Source organism: Merops nubicus, unplaced genomic scaffold (genome assembly GCF_000691845.1).
Source record: "Merops nubicus isolate BGI_N331 unplaced genomic scaffold, ASM69184v1 scaffold1692, whole genome shotgun sequence".
NCBI classification, from domain to species: domain Eukaryota; kingdom Metazoa; phylum Chordata; class Aves; order Coraciiformes; family Meropidae; genus Merops; species Merops nubicus.
In genome coordinates this window covers 77,977-101,384 of record NW_008594041.1, presented here as the reverse complement: position 1 = coordinate 101,384, position 23,408 = coordinate 77,977, and the positions used below count along the sequence as shown (strand labels likewise).

General features: G+C 36.8%; 1 protein-coding gene across 1 annotated transcript in view; it reads right to left on the bottom strand.

The window, feature by feature from the left end:
* LOC103768445 (ryanodine receptor 3-like) overlaps window positions 1-23,408 on the bottom strand; it is a gene marked incomplete at its 3' end in the record, with an annotated part of 119,186 nt that overhangs the window by 27,318 nt on the left and 68,460 nt on the right. Inside the window, 9 exon segments of the mRNA XM_008935588.1 lie at window positions 2,173-2,291; window positions 2,989-3,084; window positions 4,693-4,828; window positions 5,315-5,483; window positions 6,711-6,832; window positions 10,070-10,243; window positions 16,019-16,175; window positions 17,045-17,119; window positions 22,246-22,339. Coding sequence (XP_008933836.1) covers window positions 2,173-2,291; window positions 2,989-3,084; window positions 4,693-4,828; window positions 5,315-5,483; window positions 6,711-6,832; window positions 10,070-10,243; window positions 16,019-16,175; window positions 17,045-17,119; window positions 22,246-22,339 — 1,142 coding nt within the window.

The window sequence follows — 23,408 nt, the reverse complement described above, 5'->3', positions numbered from 1 at the left end:
AAGCAAAGAAGGCATCAGCAGCTCTGCCTTCTCTGCACCCTCAGTGGTCAGGGCTGTGCCTCACTCAGCAGTGGGCCCACACTTCCCTGTTGGGCCTTTTACTACTGATAGATTTAAAGAAGCCCTTTTTGTTCTCTTTTACTTCATTTGCTAGTTTTAGATCTAAGAGGGCTTTTGCATTCCTTATTGCCTTCCTACATGTCCTGACAGTTTCCCTACATTTCTCCCAAGTGACAAGTCCCTTCTTACATGAGCTGTACACTTCTTTCTTCCATGAGATTTCCTTCAGAAGCTCCCTGCTCATCCATGCATGTCTCTTAGCTCATCTACTTGATTTTTTACTCAAGGGAATACATCTATCTTGGGCTTGGAGGAAATGGTATTTAAAAACCAACCAGCTTTCTTGGGCCCCTTTACCTTCCAGAGTGTTAGCCCATGGGATTCCTGCACACAGATCTTTGCAGAGTGCAAAGTTAACCCTGTGAAAGTCCAGCGTTGTAATGCTACTTATTGTTCTGCTTCTACCTTGTAAAATACTAAACACAATGTTGTGGTCACTGAGCTCTGACAAGCAATCATTGAGCCACAAGCCCAAATAATCTAAACTCCTTCAGATCATCTCCAAGATAAAGAACCATCTTCACAATGTTCATTCCCATTTTGGAAGCTCTTGTACAACACAAAGAGTAGCAGAACATAATATTTATTTTAGCCACTCCTGTTGTCTGCCCGGTGGATTAACACAAAACTACATTTTACAGAAGTTTACTATATTGTGAACGTTAGTAAGTCTCAGATTATGCATTTTCCCTTCTACCATCTCAGTTATTAGGCAGAAAATTCTAGTAGGATAGAGGTAGCAACTCTAATAACCACAGAAACTCTGACCTGTACTCAGCTGTAAAGTGTCTTAATAATATTAATGATTATCAATAGCTCACAATTTACATATAAACTGTTTAAATAAACTCTATGCACTCACTGACCATATTTCTGACACGAGGCTTGTCCTTTAAAAAATTCTTCAGACCAATAATTTCCAAGATAATTTTTGTTATTGATATTACTTTTTCTTATTTCCTAAATCACAACAGAATTTCTAATCTAGCAGGAGAACAAGATATACTGTTTATGGAGTAAAAAATAAATTCATTACTTTGCATTACTTCATTACTTGCTGATACTTAGTCAACAAAAATTACCAATGAAAATGCACAAAACTGCTACCCAGTCTAATTTTTCTCCTGTATACATTTTCTTTTTCTCCTTTAAGTTCTCACTATGAGGTCTACATTAAAATGCTGCAGCTGAAAGGTTCTCTTTTCAGGTGACTGGCACAGCACAATAACCTGTCTAGCAGCTAAAAACAGTTGGATGAACTTACTGCTGTGATTTCAGCTTTTTTCTTATGCCTGCTATCAGTCCATACTCTTTAACCATGCTTTCAAACGCTTCTTTTCCATATCTATCATAGGTTAGGTTTTCTGCATTAGCTTTTCCTGGAAATCAGTAATTTCAGCTCACTAAAACTTTCTTTGTTCTTCCTCCAGGTTGTCAAATATAATTTTAACTGAGGAAGGAAACTCACATCAGAAAATCAGACATAAAACTATATTCTTCTCTGTGTTTTGATGTCATCCTGATTGCGGGCAGGAACTGCTCACCACCTTCTTTCAGAATTTCTTTCAGATATTTGAATTATTTTTCCAATTCCTCATTTTATTTTGTTCTCTTCTGCTACTATTGTTATTACTCAATTTAGGAATGACTTTGCAGGATTTAGTTTGTTCTTTCTGCAGATACAACGGTAGTTATCTGCTTCTGCAGAGCTTTCACAAAGAAAGTTATTCTGTCCACGTGCTTACAGCCACCAAAATGCTTCATTTTCTCAGCAAATCCGAAGTTCTGACTGATTATCAATATTTCTCAATTATTTGCTTTTCATATATGTTTCCTGCATTTGAAAGTGAAAAGCAATTATATATCACACTTTTTTTTAATCTCAGCAAAGCAGTTTTACAGATGTATTTCAAGGCTATTTTATTACTTTCAAGGTACTAGACTCATATTTTTCCAAGTAGACATTTCTCTGTTGTATTTTGTTTCATATTGTTTTTTCCACAAATCATTGTAAGATGATATACATACATCCATATTTTTTTCCAAGCATACCTTGTAATTGCGCCCGTGTTTATCCAACAATGAAATAATCGATTTGATGTGCTCCTCAGCTATCACATTTAAAGCTTCTGGGCTTTCAATCAAGATGCAGTGCAACACTTCCAAAATACCTTCATAAAGGCAACATAAATAATATTGTCATTAAATCATCTGCACAATGAAACACAATTTACAAGCTCAGTATCAGAGTATATCTTAAGAGATGCTGGCTTCTCTGCAGCCTAAAAGGACAATGAAAACTGAAAGAGTATTGATATGACTATGATGTGAACAGCATTAGACATAAATCTGTTATGAAACTTAATTTCTGTTTTCTTTTGAAAATAGCCACAATTTTAAAACCACTTGAGAAGAACACAAGTTTAGCTCCTTCTTTTAAATAAGAGAATGGTTTTTGTAAGGAACACTGTATAGTATTTTGATATTTTGTTGAACACTCCATAGAGGAAAAACACCAAACGTTCTCTCGTGTACATATATAGACAAGTTATTTGTACTTGTTCCCACAAACATTTCTGGTGTTATATGATAGCAGTGGGACAGTATTCTTGATACTGTCTGACCCAATCCATTAATTCACCAAAGTCACGTTCAAGACTGATTGGATAAAGTATTGCACATATCAAATCTATGGAAGCAAAAATGGCAACAAAAATGTCTGTTTCAATGTAATACTTGGGTCAAAGGAAATGTATTTGATTTCTACCATAAGTTGTTCTCCAGGAAAACTTTTGTGATATTTGTAATGTAAGAGAGCAGTGTATGGTGTATTTATGTTTAATTTACATGTGTAAAAGTGAGTCTTACCTGAGGAAGATTCTACTCTGTCCAATTTACTTATTAGCCAATCGAGGTTACTGGAAAACTGAGTACAATTGTTTCTGTTGCCACGAATGAGAGCAGCTGGAAAAAACACACAAGGTATTATTTTAGAACAGGAGATTTCCTTTTTAAATTATCAGTGTTAATATATATTTTAAGAGAATTTTGTAACAACTTCACAAGATAATAAACAGACAAATCCTAAATACACAAATGTTACGGTAATAAAGAATTAAGATTTTCATTAATTTGAACATCAGCAGCTGACATAACTTGTAAAGAGCATAGTTTTTGAAGTTCACAGTGGTCTACTGGATAAACAAGAATTTAAGAAAAAAATGTTTCATTTACGTTTTACACTGAATTTAAATAGAAATCTAGCACCCTTTTATGATGCAAATGTGAATAACTGTCATGATCAAGAGGCTGAAACACTTCTTTTTCTATTCCTTATTACCAATAAGTAGGAAGATCATATGTAGAAGTATAAGCTCACGTGCAGGTTTGGTGCACTGTTTTTTAGCTCTACTTTCTGATTAAAACTTGTTATAGGCTGGGTAGCTTTTAGTCTTCAGTAGCACAAAACACTATGTTATTTGATATTCATATAGATATTCAAGTATTTCAAGCAAGACTGGCTTTTTTTGTCTTCCAGAAGTTATTACCAATCAGAGAAAAAAAAATTATAAAATATTAACTTAGTGTTTGATATATCAAAAAGCATGTTCGAGATCTACCTGCAGAAGAAAATTGAGACAAAATCTGAAAAGGCCTACGTACCACTAAATAGCTTTTTTCCATGAAACTTTTCTTTAAACTCATAGGACTGCAGTAAAATGCAGGCAATGGTATGTCATTATTTTCCAAAGCAATGAGAAGATTACACCAGAAGCATCTGCATGTCTATGCTGTGTGAATAACCTCATGCTTCAAACCACTCCCCCTGGTTTGTTTTATTCTTCCTTACTCTTGACTTGCATATTTTGCTATGATTTGGGAGTAACTTTCTTGTAATGAAGTTAGAATATATTTAAACTCCAGCAGAAGACAAGATTCTCCTACATGAGGAATTACACAACTTGAGCATCTAATTAGTGATTTAAAAAAGTACACAAACGCAAATAACACACACACAAACACACACACACACACACTTCTACTCTATAATTTTGGCCTTACTACAATGTAGAAGCAGTTAGCTCTAGAAAACATGACAATGAAATGGAAACTAAATGAAACAAAACTTTTAATTCCTGTGATGTAATTATTTTTATTAACAGCTAAATCTAGGCCTCAAGTGAGAAGCATAAATTGAGTAGACCTACAAGTTCTGACTATTACTTTTAAGGTTTCTTTTGAGCTTCATATATGAAAACTGGTCTCCAGTTTTTCTAACTTTTAAAATAATAATTCACCCCTATATGCATGCCACAGGCATATTTAGAAGGATATTAAAAGAAGGATACGCCTTTGGCATGCTGCACCAATTTTTTTTCCTAGCTGAGACTTAGTTTTCTGCTATATCATTGCTCACTGAACTATGATCCCTGTAATATCAGCGAAGAAATTCTGTAGTTGAGATGATAGAATGAGTAACACACAAAATATTCTTTGGTGTTGAAGCAGCAAGTAGGATATAAAGAATACATATCCTGTTTTTTTACATTAGTAGATTATTGAAGGACTTACCTAACAATTTGTAAAGGAGATTCAAAATTTCTTTCCATGTTGTACCACGTTCTTCTCTTCCAATTCCTGCAAAATGAGCTGCGCTGTTGTAGTCATTGAAGCGATCAATGCAATTCAAAACGAGTGCCAGCATTCCCTGAAAGTGTATGAGAGAGAGGAAAGCAAATGGTACATTAGAAAGTATTTGTTGGTGTTCTTTTAAAAGATATTTTCCTATACACATTTAAAAGTTATTTCATCTTAAGATTAAAAAAAAAAAATAGAGCTTACAAGATTTGAATGTGTTATTTCTCTATATTAGAATCATCCATTTTAGAGAATGATTCCATACTGTTCCTTACTCATCAAAATATTATTAAAAGTGAGGAATAAACAAAGCTGGCATTAAAGACTTTTATAATTTCTGTGAACAAACATTTTTTTACGTAAAATCTTCCTTATATGGGAACTCCTCACATGCTTTAAATTTATATACAAAGGAACTTTTGTTGCTTAAAGGAGGTGGAAACTTTACATTATAAATCACATGCATGCTTCTAGATGGTAATGTTTAAGTTCTTTGCAATGTTTGTGACACCAGAAACTTAAAACTCAAATAATGTAACAATTCATCCTTCTGTACCTCTTCTTTGAAAAGATTTTGTCTGTTTTTGAGTGATCGAAGTTTGCTTTGCTTATCTTCATGATCTAGGTCTTCTTCGGGAAGCTGGAAGTAAGTAATTAGGTCTTCCAGAGTCTGAGCCATCTCCTCAATAGGCAGGGCAGTGGGTGATTGTGTCCTGTTGTTTCCACTACAGAAAACAACAACGAGAAACACTGTCAGCATCATTAATTTTCCCACTGTAATTTAGAGTAATATGTAGCAACCTATTTTCTGTTGGTATATAAATGAAGTCTTTATAAATACAACATATGTGTATGATCTGAATTGCAAATCATTCAAACATCTATTGTTTGAGGGTGCAGCACTCAAAGCTTCCTGAGATGGAATCATATTTTCCTTTCCACACTGATGTAAAGAGAGAATGATTAAAAATATGGAGGGGGAATATTGTTTAAATACAGGCTTGAATTCTCAAGTCATAGAATCACAACTTGAATTATTGATTAAAATTAGATATAGTCACTGTCTCTCTGCTGAGATGCTGTTACTGACTTTGAATACTCATAAATCCATTCCACTGCAAGCAAATGTGTTGGTTTAAACAAGACATTTGGGAATGTTCACATAATAATCTAGCTCAAAGAGAAGTAGTTCTTCCTTTACCTTCTCAGATGACAGACTTCTGCCTTAATTGTTATTACTGGCTATAGACTGGTATACTGCATACAGTTCACCAGAGAGAACTGCCTGTCCTCTCATCTTTAAAGCTTCCAGATATCAGAGGGGTGACAAAGAAGTAGAAGGATCAATAGTATGAGTAATTAGAAGGACCAAATCTTTTCAGCTCAGATTTTGAGGGAAATAAATTGGTACTCTCCATCTAGACATGCAGAGATCTATTTTGTATGTCTTTTTATTGTTTATTTGCATGGACTTGGGGATGCTATTGTGTCATGATGTATTTTTGATCTAAACAGTACTAGACATCAATATTCCTGTCAGTTAACTTGACAAATTTGAATAAAGTCAGAAAAAATATTTGGTCTACCAAGAAAACTAGAAAAATAAGAATCCTTTTATGAACATTGTTCTAGCTACTGCAGAATACTTACTAATAAAGTTACATCAAGATCCTTTAGCATGTTTTTTCCAACCTGAATGATAATCCAGTTTACTTCTCATTTCAAGGTGTTAAAATTCATGTAAATAATCTTTAAATAAGTTGTTTTATCTGTTCTAATGGCATTGCTCATCAAAACTACAAGTAGTAAAAACATGTTGCTAATAGCTTCTAAATACAAATGCTTGAAAGCAGGAAATAAGGATCCTGTTAGATAAATTCTTATCATTACAGACCACTTTAAAAAACAAACAAACAAACAAACAGGATGGTAAATAAGACTGTAGCAACTACCTTATAAACTGGCTGAATAAGCTTGTAGTATTGCGGATGATTCGAGCAGCCTGGGACTCCTCCTGCTGACATCTTTGTAAGGTTAGACCGTCATCCATATGACCTTCTTTGTGTAATATAACCTATTGGAAGTCAGTCATCATCACAATAATTACTTTAAAAACCTTTATGCGTTCAAATGTTTTGTAACATTTCTGTATTGTACTGAAAACAGTAATTTCATATATACTGAGCTACCACTTGTTAATCACTTTACCGGAACGCCCGTTTATCAATTACAAATTTGTCAGTCTCATATAAAAGTTATTCAGACAAGACATTTTAATGTATCTTTATTCTCTTGCAGTTGAACACAATGTTAAACATAATAGTTAACACTTATAGTTAAATATAACATAATAGTTAAGCATATATGTTAAACAAATAGTTTCCAGTTGAAACAAAAAAAGTCATTCTATATTCTGGCTATCAGGGAAAAAGGCTCTTCACTATCTTTAGCATCATTTACTAAAGGATTCACACATGGAAATACTACTGACAAGAAAGTCAAGCTGGAGTAACAAACACCATAAAAATTACAATGCAGACAAGGAGCAATAACATTTATGAGTAACTTCTGACTCATATAACTGTTCTCTACACATTAGGTTGGATTCTTATCAGAACCCAATGTGATCATTGTATGAAATTCAATCAATAACAGAGATCCTTTCGTAGGTTTTTAATTTTTCCCTTTAAATAAATACCCAATTTCACAAAAATTTTTTTGTACATACTGGCTTCTAGTTATATCAAAGCATTGGAAAGTGATGTTTTTCCATACTTGGCAGGATCCAAAGTATATGTGATCTCTGCTCCTAACATACAGAGGAAGTGTTTTTAGAAGAGACAATCACCCTACAAGTTTATAAGGACCCCAGAATCCAGGACCTAATGTTCACTAGTTCTCTGACAAAAAAAAAAATCCATCCCAAAACCTCAGCTAAATCATCCAGAAAAAGCACAGTGACAGGAGTGTGTTATTTAGAACTCCAGTATCATGGAGATCATGGCCAGAAGCATCCAGCCTTGCCTACTCCAGTTCCTCAGATTCACCAGTTCCTTAAGTATAAAGGGTCACTTTGCACCGTCTTGCTTGTTGGGGTACAGCAAGGCACTAGTATTGACCAGCTATGGGCAATGGTCTCCAGGATATGAATCCAAAAGAGGTACCACGTGTTTCTCTGTTCCCTAAGCTCTAGCATTCTGGAGCTCTGCAGGAGTTCATAGCGTGCACAGAAACAATTTCTCAAACTAAAAATACAGGTTTCCATCATTCATACTGGATGGTGAAAGAATTTTGAACATAATATTGGTGTAAACATCATCACTACCTGGCAGCCTTGAACCCTTGGTTAGCAAGATCTTGGAGAGAGAGATAGAACAGATCAAAATTCTGGCAGAAATCATGCAACAGAAGCCTCATAAATAACGCCAGAATTTCTTACATATTTGTGTCTTGCGAAGACAGCATGATAACGAGATACAGGAAACTACACCAAGGCCAAACAAGTGAAATTTGTACTTGTTTCTTTGACTATTTTCTAACAGTACCAACGCCATAGTTGTTTTCTCCACTCCACAGTTTTACAGCAGCTGTCAGTGTTAATAGCTAGGTTATGTGAAAAAACCCACCTTTTGCTGCTTACCAAAAATAAGGTATTTATCAATCCTCTTAGAGCTACTGAGGCATGTTACAAAAAGTGCATGTTCTTGAGAAGGATTACAGTGACTGAAAGTGAAAATCTCCTGATAAAATAATGGTGGAGGATGCACACAAAGCTATGACTTCACTTCTAATGTAGAAAAATAAATTTGATATAAAATTTAAAGGGATGTATGTATCTAAACTTGCATACAAAATTATAATCTAGTACCATATTTTGGAGAGGATGAAAAACTGTTTCTTGCCTCCACAGGAATATCAGTTACAGGAAATGAGAAAGTTTGGGTTTTCTTCTGTTTGAAGGCACTTAACAGGAGAGAATTCTCCAGGTGAGAGAGCAACAAAAGATTTGAAGCCTTTAAACATCAGTGAAAAGAAGTTTGAAAGAAGAACAAAAGTGACATGCAATTTATGGAGGTTTAGTCACTGTTGCTGAGCAGAAAACTAGGGGGGAGGGGGAAAAAAACTAAACTTCACAGGAAGCTATTCCAAAATTCTTCATTGAGTGCAGAGGAAGAATCTACATCTTGCCTTCTTAAGAAGTCAAACCTGACCCCCTGAGGAAACAGAATCCCATAGCCAAAACTGGCATGGGAAAGGAATAAGCCATCATGGTGATTGAGTCTTTTATAAAGAAAACTGAATGACTGGTGTACAAAGAATTTCTCTAATCAGCCAGGTTGCTGAGAAGTAGTAAAGGAGTTGGGGACTCACTGCCCATTTGTGACCATGTGTGCTGCATAAATAAATGAGATTGTGCCAAGGGTGTTCTGTGGACCTCGGGTTTTTTTGTATTACAGTGGTTGTGTATGGGCATCCTCTTGTGATTGTACTTACAAACAAATAATTAAGAGAATTCCAATTTCTGTTCAGCAGTGAGCCATTTTTTTTCTTTTTCACATTCTAGTGATAGGTTCAAGTTGTAAAAATCTATTAATACACAATCAAAGAATCATCTGGTAATGATACAGTTTTGCAAAGCTAGTACTAAATCCCTTAATTCTGAATGAAATGTAAACATGAAGAGATAACAGGTCATATGTGAAGAATTAAGAATACACATGTACTGTATAATCAAAAGGCTGAAAGACCTTGTCAATGCTACACGACAATTACATCTCATATTTTGGCAGGAAATTATTCATTAACATCCCTTAAGAAACTTGAGGAGTGTCTGGGGCCATTTCTTAAGTAGCAAATTTAATTGCCTTTTCCTACAGCATACTCAACTAAAGATTGTAAACCACTAACGAATGTAAGATGACTTACAAGTTTATGCCCTTAAGCAGTTAAATATAGATTTTCCAAAAAGTGGTTTGACCATACAAAACAGATATTTCCATATTTTACTAAAGTGACAAAAAATAAAAACTGAGCTCAAATGAATAATGTTTTCTAGCAAGAACAGTAGGTTCTTAGTGGCAAAGTTTTTCTTTAGTTACATAGTTATATTAATAACGACTGCTGTTTCCATTTTTAAACATTCACCCCATTTTCAATAAAACAGCACAAAACAATTAAAACCAACAATTGCCACATGGGTAGAATGGCAAAAAAAAAACAAAACAAAACCAAACAAAAACAGGACAGATCAAAACTGTTATGCAACTAACATCCTTTTTACAAGGAATTAAAAAAAATCCTCAAACATTACCTTTCTTTTCAAGGGACCTAAACGCGCTGTTTTAGCATCTTGTGCTTTGTAAGTCAACCACAAGGCACTGGCCACATGTTGGACAAAACAGACCGAATCACCATACTTTATTTCTGGGACTCCCATCCCGTCAATGTCTCGTTTAAGACTAGAATCCTGCTTTTCTTTTAGCTCCTGAAAAGATAAAGTAAAAGCTGGCTTTTAATATCTGTACTGGGACAGGATAAATCATTGACTTCTACACTGAAACACATTCCAACCCTAACAATGTTTATGTTACTTACATTGCTAAGAAGCAGTTGAATTTTGTTGCACGTAAGTTCTGTTTCTACCCAACTAATTAGTCAGATTCTGATTGAAAATAATTTCAAATCTGAACTTCACTGAAGCAAGAAAAATCAAGTAAAATCTATTACCATATAAAGATAAGACTAAAAAAGCTTTAAATATTCACCCTAATCTATAATTGATTTACTGATGTAATTAAAGTTTCAGTTTACTAGAGCCTGTAGAACTTAATTTTTTTTTTTTTTAATTTTAGCTTAATTATGAAAAAGAAAAATGAGCAGGAACATATTTGGAAATTTAATTCAAGTATTGTTATGCTAAAGAATATTTTGCTTATAAATAGTATATGCGGATAAAAAACCAGTTGAAATAATGCCTCTGTTATTGCAACAACCAGCAAAGAAGAAATTAATTTTTAAAATAAGTATGTTTTGGCTCTTACATTTATTTTACTTTTGCATTTCTTAATTCTTTTTACATTTAGCTTATTTTTCCATTTATCCTTTTTGTTAGAGGAACTAGATTCTATCAAATCTTTTTTAAAGACATCGCTCAATGCCTAGCTGGAACAAACAACACAATATTCAAGCCAGAACTATTTATTAATCCCATTACTTTTTGTTCACAGGTAGGGGATTTTAAGGCTCCAGCACAAAAGCAGGCATCTTTTTTCTTTAAAATAGTTTTCCTTTCAAAATTGCATTCAGGAATAAGAATAGAATTGTGCAGCAAATGCTATATCAAATTATGGATGCATGTGCATATGTGTAATTAAACAAAAAACCTGAAGTAAAGAGAGTATTAGATTGCATAATTTTTCTACGATTTCAAGTGCTGGTGGACTGAACCTTGAGTGTGGACAGTCACTCATTTGTTGCTATGTACACAATGTTAGACACTGATGCACAGTTTATATTTTCATCTGTGTAACAGGTTTTCATATTTCATATAAGTTTATTGAATGTTCAACACCTGTGGAGTAAAGAGAAGGTCTATTTTGACTATGCTAATCTACTCTGATTTATATGGAATTATGTTGGCATTATAAAGCCAAGATGAAGTAGGATGAAATTACAAGACATTCCTTGAGGATATCATGACAATATCAAGACTATGGGGAAATCATGTCACATCATATTTATGTGGACTGCACTATCACAGTCAAAGATGAACTATTTCAATACACATTTATGATGAGGCTATTAAATGAAAAATACAATAAATAGCTCTAATCATTGACTATCAGCAATTAATTACTTAGCTTTACATAGCAACCTGAAGAATTAAACAGTGATCCTGATTAAGTTACTGTTTTTAAAAAATTGAGCAACACTGATGATTTTTGAGAACACTAAACTTAAAGAAAACCTAAGATTTTTTGAATTTCAGAAACAAAGCTTTAGAATTATATTGTGGCCCTGACATCTGTTCTCATTTTAAGCAATACAGCTTTAGTTCATCTTCAGGTTGTTTTGCTCTTTGTGCTCTGCTCAGTTTCTCTAGGATTTCAGCCAGGTCATTTGATAGTTGTGTGCAAAGAGAAGTTATATTTTCTAACAGCAAGAAAAGTATAGTTAGAAAAAGATTATTGAGAGAGAGGGGCAAAACAGAAATCTATCTAGATATTTGCACATATCTTAGCTGCAAAATATCCAAACACTTTCTCCTTCAAAGCCCTCTCTCAGCAATCTATTTTCAGTTTAACTCCCTCTGGCCATGAATGAATAAAGTAAAAGACAACAAATCAAATAATGAGACTAGAAGAGGACAAAGGGAAAATAACAGTGCCAAAAAAAACCCAACAAAACCCCAACAAAAACAAACAAACCAAAAAACCCCAAAAACCACCAAAAAGGAATTAACAAAGGAACTTGAGGGCAAAGCTGTCAAAGATGCAATTTTCACACGAAATTTAATACACTAGAAGAAGGGCAAGACTTAGAAAATAAGAAAATTCATAGAATTGTAGATTCCTATGTGATAAAAGGAAGGTAAGGAATGGCAGTATGAAAATGACAAATAGACCTGACTGTCTTTATAACAATTTTTCAACAGTCTTCTTGTAAAAATAGAGTAGGGAAAAAACTCTTGATCTCTTAAGGGTTTGTTTACATGCCCATACGAATGGTAGGACAACCTGGCTGGTGAACTCATCAAATCTAACCTATGTGAGCTAATTAAAATTGTATCTGTTGGGATTGCACACTGTTTTGTATTAAACATACTGCCATAGGCTACCCCATTTTAACAAAAGAAAAAGATAAAAGGGTCTACAAATAGATGAGCAGAGGATTGATATGTTGAGATTACCTATGTTGCTAAAGGGTTTACTGTACTCTGTATGCTTTGCTGTATAGATTTCTACACCCACTAGGTAAGAAAAATAAGAAACTGATTTTAATTTTATCTTCTACTTTCCCCTCCCATAAAAAAAAAAGTAGAAAAAATAGCTTAATATGGTATTTGAAATGCAGTGCTTACTGGGAAATTATAATTGTAAAATATAAACTTACAAATAAATACTTGAACTTTTAGAGACAATTGTAGCTAAAGGACTCTGTAATACCTATCATTTTATTCAAAAAAATAATTAAACTTTATGATTACTACTAAATTATTAGAACATCCTAATGACATGTTGAGCCCCTAAGATAGCTACATGCTGGCAGTAATATTCAAGTCAAAACAAATCCTTCTGCATGAGTCATCTGTGACTTTTGAGTGTGTCAGAATGTTGCTCAAACTACACCAGTAACTTCTTCATTATCAATGGTATATACCATCATGAAAATAAAATATGAAATCTCAAAAATTAATTCTGGGCTAAAACAATTTTAAAAATAAATGTTTTAAAATATGTTCTTGCTCTTCGCCGTCTTTATTCTCAAAGGAATTAATAAGCAGAATCTAGGTTCTGCTCAGCAGAGTATATCGAGCCAAGTACTGTGCTGGAATGAGAACACCCCATTTCAAAACAGGATTCCATCTGCTGTAGGAAAACTGGTGTCTCTGTGGTCACAAGGCTTTGCAGAACTGTTGACTTAAAATATAAAGGTTGTAATTTTAAAACTTTGCCAAAAGTAAGCTCCACATTAACCTGAACCAAAGGTATAATTTAGAGGGGTTTCTCCCAATTTCTGATGCTTGTAAGCTTAGTTTGCGGTAATTTGCAGTAAACAGACATAACTGCATAGCTGCTTTCACTGAAATTAGCACTACAATGTTCTTTAGCACATTCTTCCACTTTTTTCAAAGCTCCCTTCTATTCTTCTTTATGTAAAGACATACTAAAGAAAACTCTAATTTGAATTTTACAATTTAAAATACTGCTTCGCTTTCCAGTGTTACCTAGCAAAAAGAAACAACTGTGAAAGTACATACTTTCTGAATGCTATGGAAGGTTTGGAAAAGCATGGAATGCCTGAGACTGCTGAGGTGCTGTGTGACAAAGCTGAGGGAGAAGGTGTGCTTTTTCAACAGAAGAGTCATGTAACAACTGCTGGAAAAATAAAAGGTCATGTGTTACAGGCTCCTGGGAAGCCCTGGGGATTTCACATACTCCACATAGCTCTGCTTGCTGGCAAAGAAATATTTTTTTTTTCCCCCACAAAAGAACATTTTGCTGGCTTCCAAACTGGAAAGAATACTTCAATGGATAAATGATTTATTCCCATTTGGATACTCCACAGCACAGTGTATTCCAAACAATCTGTTCTGATTTCAGTATTCATGTCACCTGGAGCAGAAGGTTGGACTAGGTGACTTCCCAAGGTCTTTTCCAATCAGAATTATTCTATGAATCTAAAGGACACGAGTGTTATAAACAGCCAGGTATTCCAGCATCCTATTTTTAAGGATCTGTACACAACTGGATAGGAAGGCATTAGACAGTTGTCTTGGAATTTCACTGAATTCTTCACTGAAGTTAATCACACGTGTATATTTAATCTATTAGTTCTACAGTTCTTTTTCCCCTTGGCCAAGTACTGGGCTTTAAGAATCCTTTACTTCTTACAGTCCAGATCAGTTTTTGGGGTTTATTCACCTCTAAAACCTCACCTTTCTTTCTTCAGGAAGAGTTATCACTGCTTGTTCCCCTCACCTTTGGAACACTAATGTCTCTACCCATGGGCCAGTGCAGCTCTCACCTGCCCAGACAATAAACAGCTATTCTTATTCTTGGCACATGCAAAAGCAAATTTATAACCTATTGTGAGATAAATTTTTCTTTTCTGTATAGAACAGCAGAGATCCTAGGACGAGGAGACACTGAACTTGAATTTCATATAAAAAGGTACATTAACAACCATATTATGTACAAAAGCAGTAGAAGGGATGAATGCTTTACACATTCTTTATTGACTTATGCATAATTAATTAGCACTGTACTTCATCCTAGTCATTTTTGGGATGGATACAGATTTCACTAATGCACCTTTGAGGCACACCTCAACTAAAGAGAGTAAGAAAATAGGATATGTTTAATTGATGTAACAAATATTTATCTTATGAGTATGCATGCATCCAAATAAAATTTACATACTTAAAATTTATAGATTTATATGCATAAATTAGAATATTAGAAAATATTTAAGATGATAGGACAGTTGGTGTCCAGTTAGGCAGTGAGTACATTAACATTGTGTTCAAATTCCTATAAACTAGTAACTGGGGCATTCCCGGCGTATTCACTATCCTTACCAGGGAGCCTTTATTTACCAAAAATGGGGAAAAATTACAGCTGAAATAAATGCCCCTACACATTACACACACAATCTACACTGCCACAGCAATATTGTTATTTTAAACATTCTAAAAAGAAGTATTTGCTTTATCATATTAACAAATGTCTAGCATTTGTCAAGACCTTTAATGTTAGATTTTATCTAGTATGTATATCTACCTTTACAGAATCTTTTTCACTGCCTTTCAGGGACCAAACAGCATTCAGAATTACGTGGAACATTTAACTTCTCAGCTATGGCAACTATTTGTATGTAATATGAAAGCACATAAACTTTTCATCATCTTTGGTGCAAAAATCGTTCACTTTCTGGAAGGAAGGTATTAATTTTGCCTACCTCCAGAATCTTTTTTCATTCTCTCAGTATTGCTGTTTTTCTCAGCTGGAAATGATGAAAAAGCTAGTAACATGCAATTAGCAGCTCACTCAAGAGCACTGTTTGAAAACATATGGTTTAGAAATCACTGATTACATTTTCCTTATACAGTTCTTTTATTAATACACTGTTCAAAGAATAGCAAGGGCAGAAATTTGCCCCACTGTACTGAATTCAATTGAATTCAATTATGACAGAAAGAGATGGAGTGAATAACATTCGAAATGAGATCCTGTCAAACCAAAATGATTTTATAATGATTAAAGACATCATATTAAACCACTGTATCTTGCATTATATTAGTCTTAAATCTTGTTTTCTTAACACTTTTTACTCTAAAATTCATTCATCATCCCAATTTTTCCTCAGTGAAACCTTTGTTGCTCTTGACTCATGTTGTTTACCTTGTTATTTAAATGCATAAACCCTGTCAATTGCTTCAATTTAGAAATTACAAATAATTTATAAAGTCATTCAACCAACTCGGATCTAGTGTTTGAGTGCTCTACTTTTAAGACAAGTTCCCATTGATGTTATTTACCTTTGATGCTCTAAAACAAAAAGCAGTAGATGTTGTGTCTGACTTTTCTCTGTCTAACATTACAAGTCCTTCATCTTCATTCAGAGCCAAGTACTTTCCTGTTGTGATGTGTCGAAGACGGAAAGGCTCTCCCCATCTGATGTTACTTCCGCTCCAGCTAAACACATGAGATATAGAAAAATAATTTATGAAGCAAGACTGATATTTTTATTTTGGGCTTTAAAGGATGCTCAGAAAACAGAACATTCTTACACTTTCTATACATTCCTTTTGCTTTTGATTCAATATTTGCGTTAAGACAGATCCAAAACTTTTAATATATTTGCAAAGGGAACCTCGGAAAGGAGTATAGATTTAGTTGTGTTGTTTCTTTACCCTCTCTGTTACATATGGTGTTACACATTCCAACGTTTCTGAAAAATACTAGTGTGAATTAAGTATTAATCAATTCAGTTGGTTGCCTAGACTAATTAAACCTAAGTGAGGACGTAACATCTCAAAGAACTATCCTACATCTCTGTTAGTTATGAGGCCATTTCATTTGCAGTCACCAACACATCAAGAGTAAAACAATATAGTTCAAGGCCCTCAAAGTTAAAATATGTATACCCTTATGGCATATATTGAAATTTCATTTGCAACTAGTTAACAAATAATTAATCACCTAGGAGGGAGATAGAGTCTGAAAAAGAAAAAAGATACCCATGAGGAATATTAGTGTTCTGATTTCCACCCATGCATATAAAATTCCAAGTGAAAACTAGGAAAGCATTTTACTTTAGGAGAGAAGCAATGTCTCAAGTAGATAGATCTAATAGGTAAAACTGCTTTTGTTATGGAACACAGAAAAAAAAATACTCAAAAGCCTTCAAAGAAACAGTCTTACAACATTGATATTCCCTATATGATTATAGCACATGTATCATATAGCAGAACAAATAGAGTATTCACATTCTATCCTAAGAGTCTGAAACAACTGAATTGCTGTTAGCAAGAGGTGCTAACAACTAAGTTAAATGTCAGTACCTTATTCGGAGGGGTTCTATCCTCCACAAAGACCTTGCTCGAACACCAGCTCCTCCAGTTTCATAAAGAACTTTCCTACAGGAAAGATTCAGAAGATCATCATCTTGTGTTTATTTTTGTTACACAATATTTATAATTTACTCTTCTGCAAACTGTAGTGGACATGTTTCCGTGCATGCTGGAGGGGGTTAGCCCTGTTCACAGCAATACATGCAAGAATGTTTGTCATGTTTCAGCAGTCATTTGTGTCTTGTCATGTAAGCACCAGAATTTATATAACCTCCCTTATATATAACTGATAAAGGAAATGAAATGGATAATAAGAAAGGTTTTGATCTGAATGTGTAGATAGACAGAACCTTTTACAAAAATAATTGTATTTGTTACATTCTGCAACAGCAAAAATTTAGGAAATAATACACTTCTAATAAAATACTTTATTTAGTGACAACAAGAAAGTCATGATTTTATTTAATTATTACATGTCATATTCAGTAAAAAGCTGAGGGATTTTGATGGTCAGTTTCTCTTCTTCAATGGCTGGCACCTGAAGAGGACTCTGTCCAGTCTGCTTTCAATCCAAATCCATGTGTTCCTGAAGCTAGTCCCAGAATATAGTTTCTGAATCCAATTGCTGTCTGTTGCTGAGTCCAGCCTGGGACCTCGCCAGTGCCTGCTCCACAGCATCAGTGGTGACAGGGACATAATTGCCATCAGGGGCATGGAGTTCAGTACTGGTTTTGTATATGTTTCATTTTATTTGTTATTATTTTCACTGAAGTAGGTTTTTTTCCAATCCATAAGTCTCCCTCCCTTATTCTGTTTCTTCCCCTTTGGGAAGGGAGAGGGGTTAATAGAGAGTGTCTGTCATCCACCTGAATTTTTGCCAAGCCTGCATTTTTGATGTTATATAAGTCCATCCCCTCTATTTTCACTTGCCCTATAATAAAAGACCTTTAAGATTCTTGGCAGGGAATAGTGACTGTGTGAATTGTTAAGGAGCACTCTTTACAGAAAACTTCTGATACTTAAATGTCTTTTCTATGAAAAGAGAAATCACAGAATCATAGAATCATTAAGGTTAGAAAAGACCTCTAAGGTCCTCAAGTCCAGCAATCACCCAACACTACCATGACCATTAAACCATGTCCCCAGGTGCCACATCTACACATTTTTTGAACACTTCCAGGGATGGTGACTCCACCACCTCCCTGAGCAGACTGTTCCACTGCCTCACTACTCTTCCAGTAAAGAAATTCTTCCTAATATCCAACCTAAACTTCCCCTGGTGCAACTTGAGCCCATTTCCTCTTGTCCAGTCGCTAGCAACCTGGGAGATGACACCAACATCCACCTCACTACAGCCTCCTTTCAGGTAGTTGTAGAGAGCAAAAAGATGTCCCCTCATCATCCTCTTCTCCAGACTAAACAATCCCAGTCCCCTCAGCTGCTCCTCACAAGACATGTTACCCAGATACCTCCCCAGCTCTGTTGCCCTTCTCTGGACATGCTCCAGCACCTAAATGTCCTTCTTATACTGTGACGCCCAAAACTGAACATTGTACTCCAGCTGTGGCCTCACCACTGCCAAGCCCAGAGCCACAATCACTTCCCTACTCCTGCTGGACACACTGTGTTTTGCTACAGGCCAGGATGCTTTGGCCCTCCCCATCTGGGCACGCTGCTGGCTCATGTTCAGCCAGCTATCCACCAGCAACCTCAGATCCTTTCCTGCCTGGCAGCTTTCCAGCCACTCTTCCCCAAGCCTGGAGTGTTGCCTGGGATTGCTGTGACCAAAGTGCAGGACACAGCACTTGGCCTTGTTGAACCTCATGCAATTGACCTCAGTCCAGCTATTCAGTCTGTCCAGATCCCTCTGCAGAGCCTCCCAACTCTTGAGCAGATCGATACTCCCACTCAGTTTGGTGTTGTCTGCAAACTTCCTGAGCGTGCACTTGATGCCCTCCATCCAGATCATTGATAAAGTTATTAAACAAGACTGGCCCCAAAACTGAGCACTGGAGAACACCGCTCATGACTGGCCACCAACTGGATTTAACTCCATTCAGCACAACTCTGTGGGCTCAACCATTCAGCTAGTTTTTAACCCAGCCAAGAGTCCACCTGTCTAGGTCATGAGCCACCAGCTTCTCTAGCAGAATGCCATGGGAGACGCTGTCAAAGGCCTTACTGAATTCCAGGTAAACACCATCCACAGCCTTTCCCTCCTCCACTAGGTGGGTCACCTGGTCATAGGAGGAGATAAGGCTGGCTGCATTTGTGAATCCATGCTGGCTGGCCCTGATCTCCTGCTTGTCCTGAACTTGCTGTGTGAGCGCACTCAGGGTGAACTGTTCTATAACCTCCCCCAGTACCAAGGTCAGGCTGACAGACCTGTAGTTCCCCAGATCCTCATTCCAGCCTTCCTTGTAGATGGGTGTCACATTGACAAGTCTCCAGTCATCCGGGACCTTCCCCATTAACCAGGACTGCTGATAAATGATGGAGAGTGGCTTGGCAAGCTCCTCCACCAGCTCCCTCAGCACTTTCAGGTGATTTGGCCCAACAGACTTGTGAGTCTCCAGGTGGCCTAGCAGGTCCTTAATTGCTTCCTCCTGCATTATGGGTGGTTTATTCTGTGCTCTCCACTCCTTCTTCCAACTCAGGGGGATGAATACCATGAGGATAACTGGTTTGAATTCTGAAGACTGAGGCAAAGGCGGCATTAAGTACCTCAGCCTTTTCTTCATCCTTGGTGGTAATGTTCCACCCACATCCAATAAAGGGTGGAGATCCTCTCTGGCTCTTTTTGATGTTAATGTATATGTAAAAACCTTTTTTTATCCTTTTTACAATAGTGGCCAGATTGAGCCCTAGCTGGAATTTGGCCTTCTGATGTTCTCTCTTCATGACCTAACTAGATCCCTGTACTCCTCTTGAGCTGCCTGCCCTTTCATCCAACGTTGGTAAACTCTCCTTTTCTTCCTGAGTCATAACAAAAGTTCCCTGTTGAGGCAGGCTGGCTGTCTACTCCACCAGTTTGTCTTATGATACATTAGGACGGTCTTCTCCCGTGTCTCTAAGACTTTTTTCTTGAAGAGTGTCCAGCCTTCCTGGACCCCTTTGCCCTTTAGGACAGTCTCCCAAGGAACTCACCTGACCAGTGCCCTGAAGAGGCCAAAGTCTGCCCCCCAAAAGGACATGGTATTGGTTCTGCTGACCCTTCTCTGTACTTCGCCAAGAATTGCAAACTCTTTCATTTCATGGTCACTAAGATCAAGATGGCCTCCTACCACTACGTCACCCACCAGTCCTCCTCTATTTGTAAACAGCAGGTCTAGTGAGGCACCTCCCTTGGTGGGTTCACTTACCAGCTGTGACAGGAACCTGTCTTCCACATGCTCCAGGAACCTCCTAGACTATTTCTTCTCTGCTGTCCTGTATTTCCAGCAGATGTCTGGCATGTTGAAGTCCCCCACAAGAACAAGGGCTTGTGATTTTGAGACTTCCCCAGCTACTTGTGGAATGCTTCATCTCCCTCTTCATCCTGGTTGGGTGATCTATAACAGACTCCCACCAGGATATCTGCGTTGTTGGCTTTCCCCTTCATCCTTACCCATAAGCATTCAACCTTACTATCCCAGTCGTTGAGCTCTACACAGTCAAGACACTCCCTAACATACAAAACTACCCCACTGCCTCTCCTTCCCTGCCTATCCCTTCTGAAGAGCTTATAGCCATCCATTGCACCACTCCAGCTGTACAAGTCATCCCATCACGTTTCTATGATGGCAAAATAGCTATTCTGCTGCACAATGGCTTCCAGCTCCTCCTGTTTGTTGCCATGTATTGGTGTAGGTGCACTTGAGCAGGGCTAACAATTTCACCTCAAATACTGGCATTTCACCCATAGGCTCATCTCTAGCAAGCTTGGTTTTATCCCTTTCCCCCTTCAAACCTAGTTTAAAGCCCTCTCAGTGAGCCCTGCTAACTCATGAGCAAGAATCCTTTTCCCCCTTTGAGACAATGGAACTCCATCTGTCACCAGCAGGCCCAGTGTTGTGTAAAAACTGTGATCAAAAAAAGGTCAAATTCCTCCGGTGGCACAAACCTCTGAGCCACATGTTGATCAGACATTCTTTCTTGTTCCTTTCAGTATTTTTTCCCTGCCACTGAAGCGATTGAGGAGAACACCAGCTGAGCACCCAGCCTTTTAATGAATTGCCCCAGTACCCTCAAGTCCTTTTTGATTGCTTTAGGGCTTCTGTCCACAACCCCATCGCTGCCAACCTGCATAACCAGTAGGGGTTAATAGTCCTAGAGCCGTACCAGGCCAGGGAGTTGCCTGGGAATGTCTCTAAACCAGGCCCAGGAAGGCAGCAGACTTCCCGATGGGATGGATCCGGTTGGCACATGAGGCCCTCCATTCCCCTCACTAGGGAATTGCCTACAATGACTTCCCTCCTTTTTCTCTTAACAGAAGCTGTCCTAACACACGGGGCTGACTGACTTGCCTTGGGCAACCCCCTAGATGGACTTTCACCCACATCCTCATATGCCTTGCCCTCAGGTTCCAGTGCCCCACACCTGTTGCATAAAGGCCCCTGGGAAGGCGAGGGACCAGTGGCAAGAGGGCCGGGGATCCTCTGGCTCTCCTGAGGCCTCCATCTGCTGCCTTCGCCTCAGGGTGCGGCTCCACCAGCCTGTCTCCCTCTCGCACTCCCTGATACGCCTTAACCTCTCCACTTCCTCTTTCAGCTCTGCCGCCAGGCCGAGCAAATCACCCACCTGGTCACACGGCACATGGTTCTGATGGAACAGACACAACTAATTAAACAAAGAGATGGAAATAAACACAACTGTCTTCTACAGCTCTTTCTCCTGTTCCTATTGCTGTTGAGATTTTTTTCATGTACTCATTTTTTATAATGTAAACATTAACTCCTACAACTACAACGTACAAACTCGGCCTTACATGAATTATACAGCTCACAAATCCAAAAGATAAGACAACTCCAAATCCTCAATTTTAACACACTGTATCATCATCAAACAATTAAAAACCTCTAAGTGAAGTTTTCTGACATTCAGTTTGGATTTTCTCTTTGTTTAGGAGACATTTTTACTCAAATTCAACTGACAAACAACAATCTCCTTCTTTCCTGAGAGAAGGAAATGTATAAATATGCACCACCACTCACCTGTGCTGTGAATCATTCTGATCAGTAGATGGAATTGTCAAACACTCATCATGGCCATGGAAAAAACGTAGTACATGCCCACCAAGAAGATATCCTGTAGAAGCAGCACATTTACTCATTAGATCAAACATTGGGAGTATGAAAATAACACCTTCAAAATTAAAAAAAATAATAATTCAAAAGACCTAGGTGAAATCTGCTTTCCAAATTTTCACTCATAACTGAAATTAAACCAGAGGGAGAAATTGAGTATGCCAACATGTTTTGTAGTATCTTTTTCAGTTAAAAAATGTTTCTCCTGAAAATGGAGACAAAAAGAAAGCAATCTCTAGTATTTAGCAATCGAATTAGGATTCTGGGGCAGAAAAGGGAAATTAATATTCTTTATTAGCAGTTACTGTTTTGAAAAGTGAATGCTTTTGGTAAGAGTCAGATCAAATATATAATACCAGAGTTTCCTCACTTGTAATAAAATTTAAATGTTCTCATTACAAAATAATTTTGTGAGTTCATAAATTTGTTCTGACATTTATGGTTTATATCAAAAGCACACGGCAGCAGCAAGAGACAGAGGACGGAAAAACACTTAGCAGTTCTGAAAATTAAGTTTAATGGAAGCTAACTTTCCAACCCACTTAACACAAAGACGACAGGTCAAACCCAGACACTTTGCCTTACAGAAAACAGAAAGAAAAAAAAATTGTGTAGGCGGAGAATGATTCATCAAACCCTCAGTCCAAACTGTTCTGACCTTGTAAGTGAAATTAATGCCTTTTAAAAGAACAAATACACATAAAGGAGGAAGGGTAGAAGGAAACTGTCACACTGTGCAGCCTATTCACTGTAAATTTATAGATTAGGAAACAGTAACTGGCAATTATCCTGTTGTCAATTAACACAAAGGCCAAAGCAAAGAAAGAATGCAAAAAAACCCCAAATTTTCCCAATATTTATGTTTCATCAAAAGTACTTCAAAAATCACAAATATGTTGCCTGACTCCCAGTTCAATTTTAGACTCAGGAATTCCCACTTTCTCAGTCTGTCCATTCAACTTGAGGGTGCTAAGTCTTTTGACATATGATCATCCCTCATGTAAACCATTCTGAGAATTATATATACAAATAAACTTAAGCAGCTGGGAAAAAAAATCTGACGCACAGAA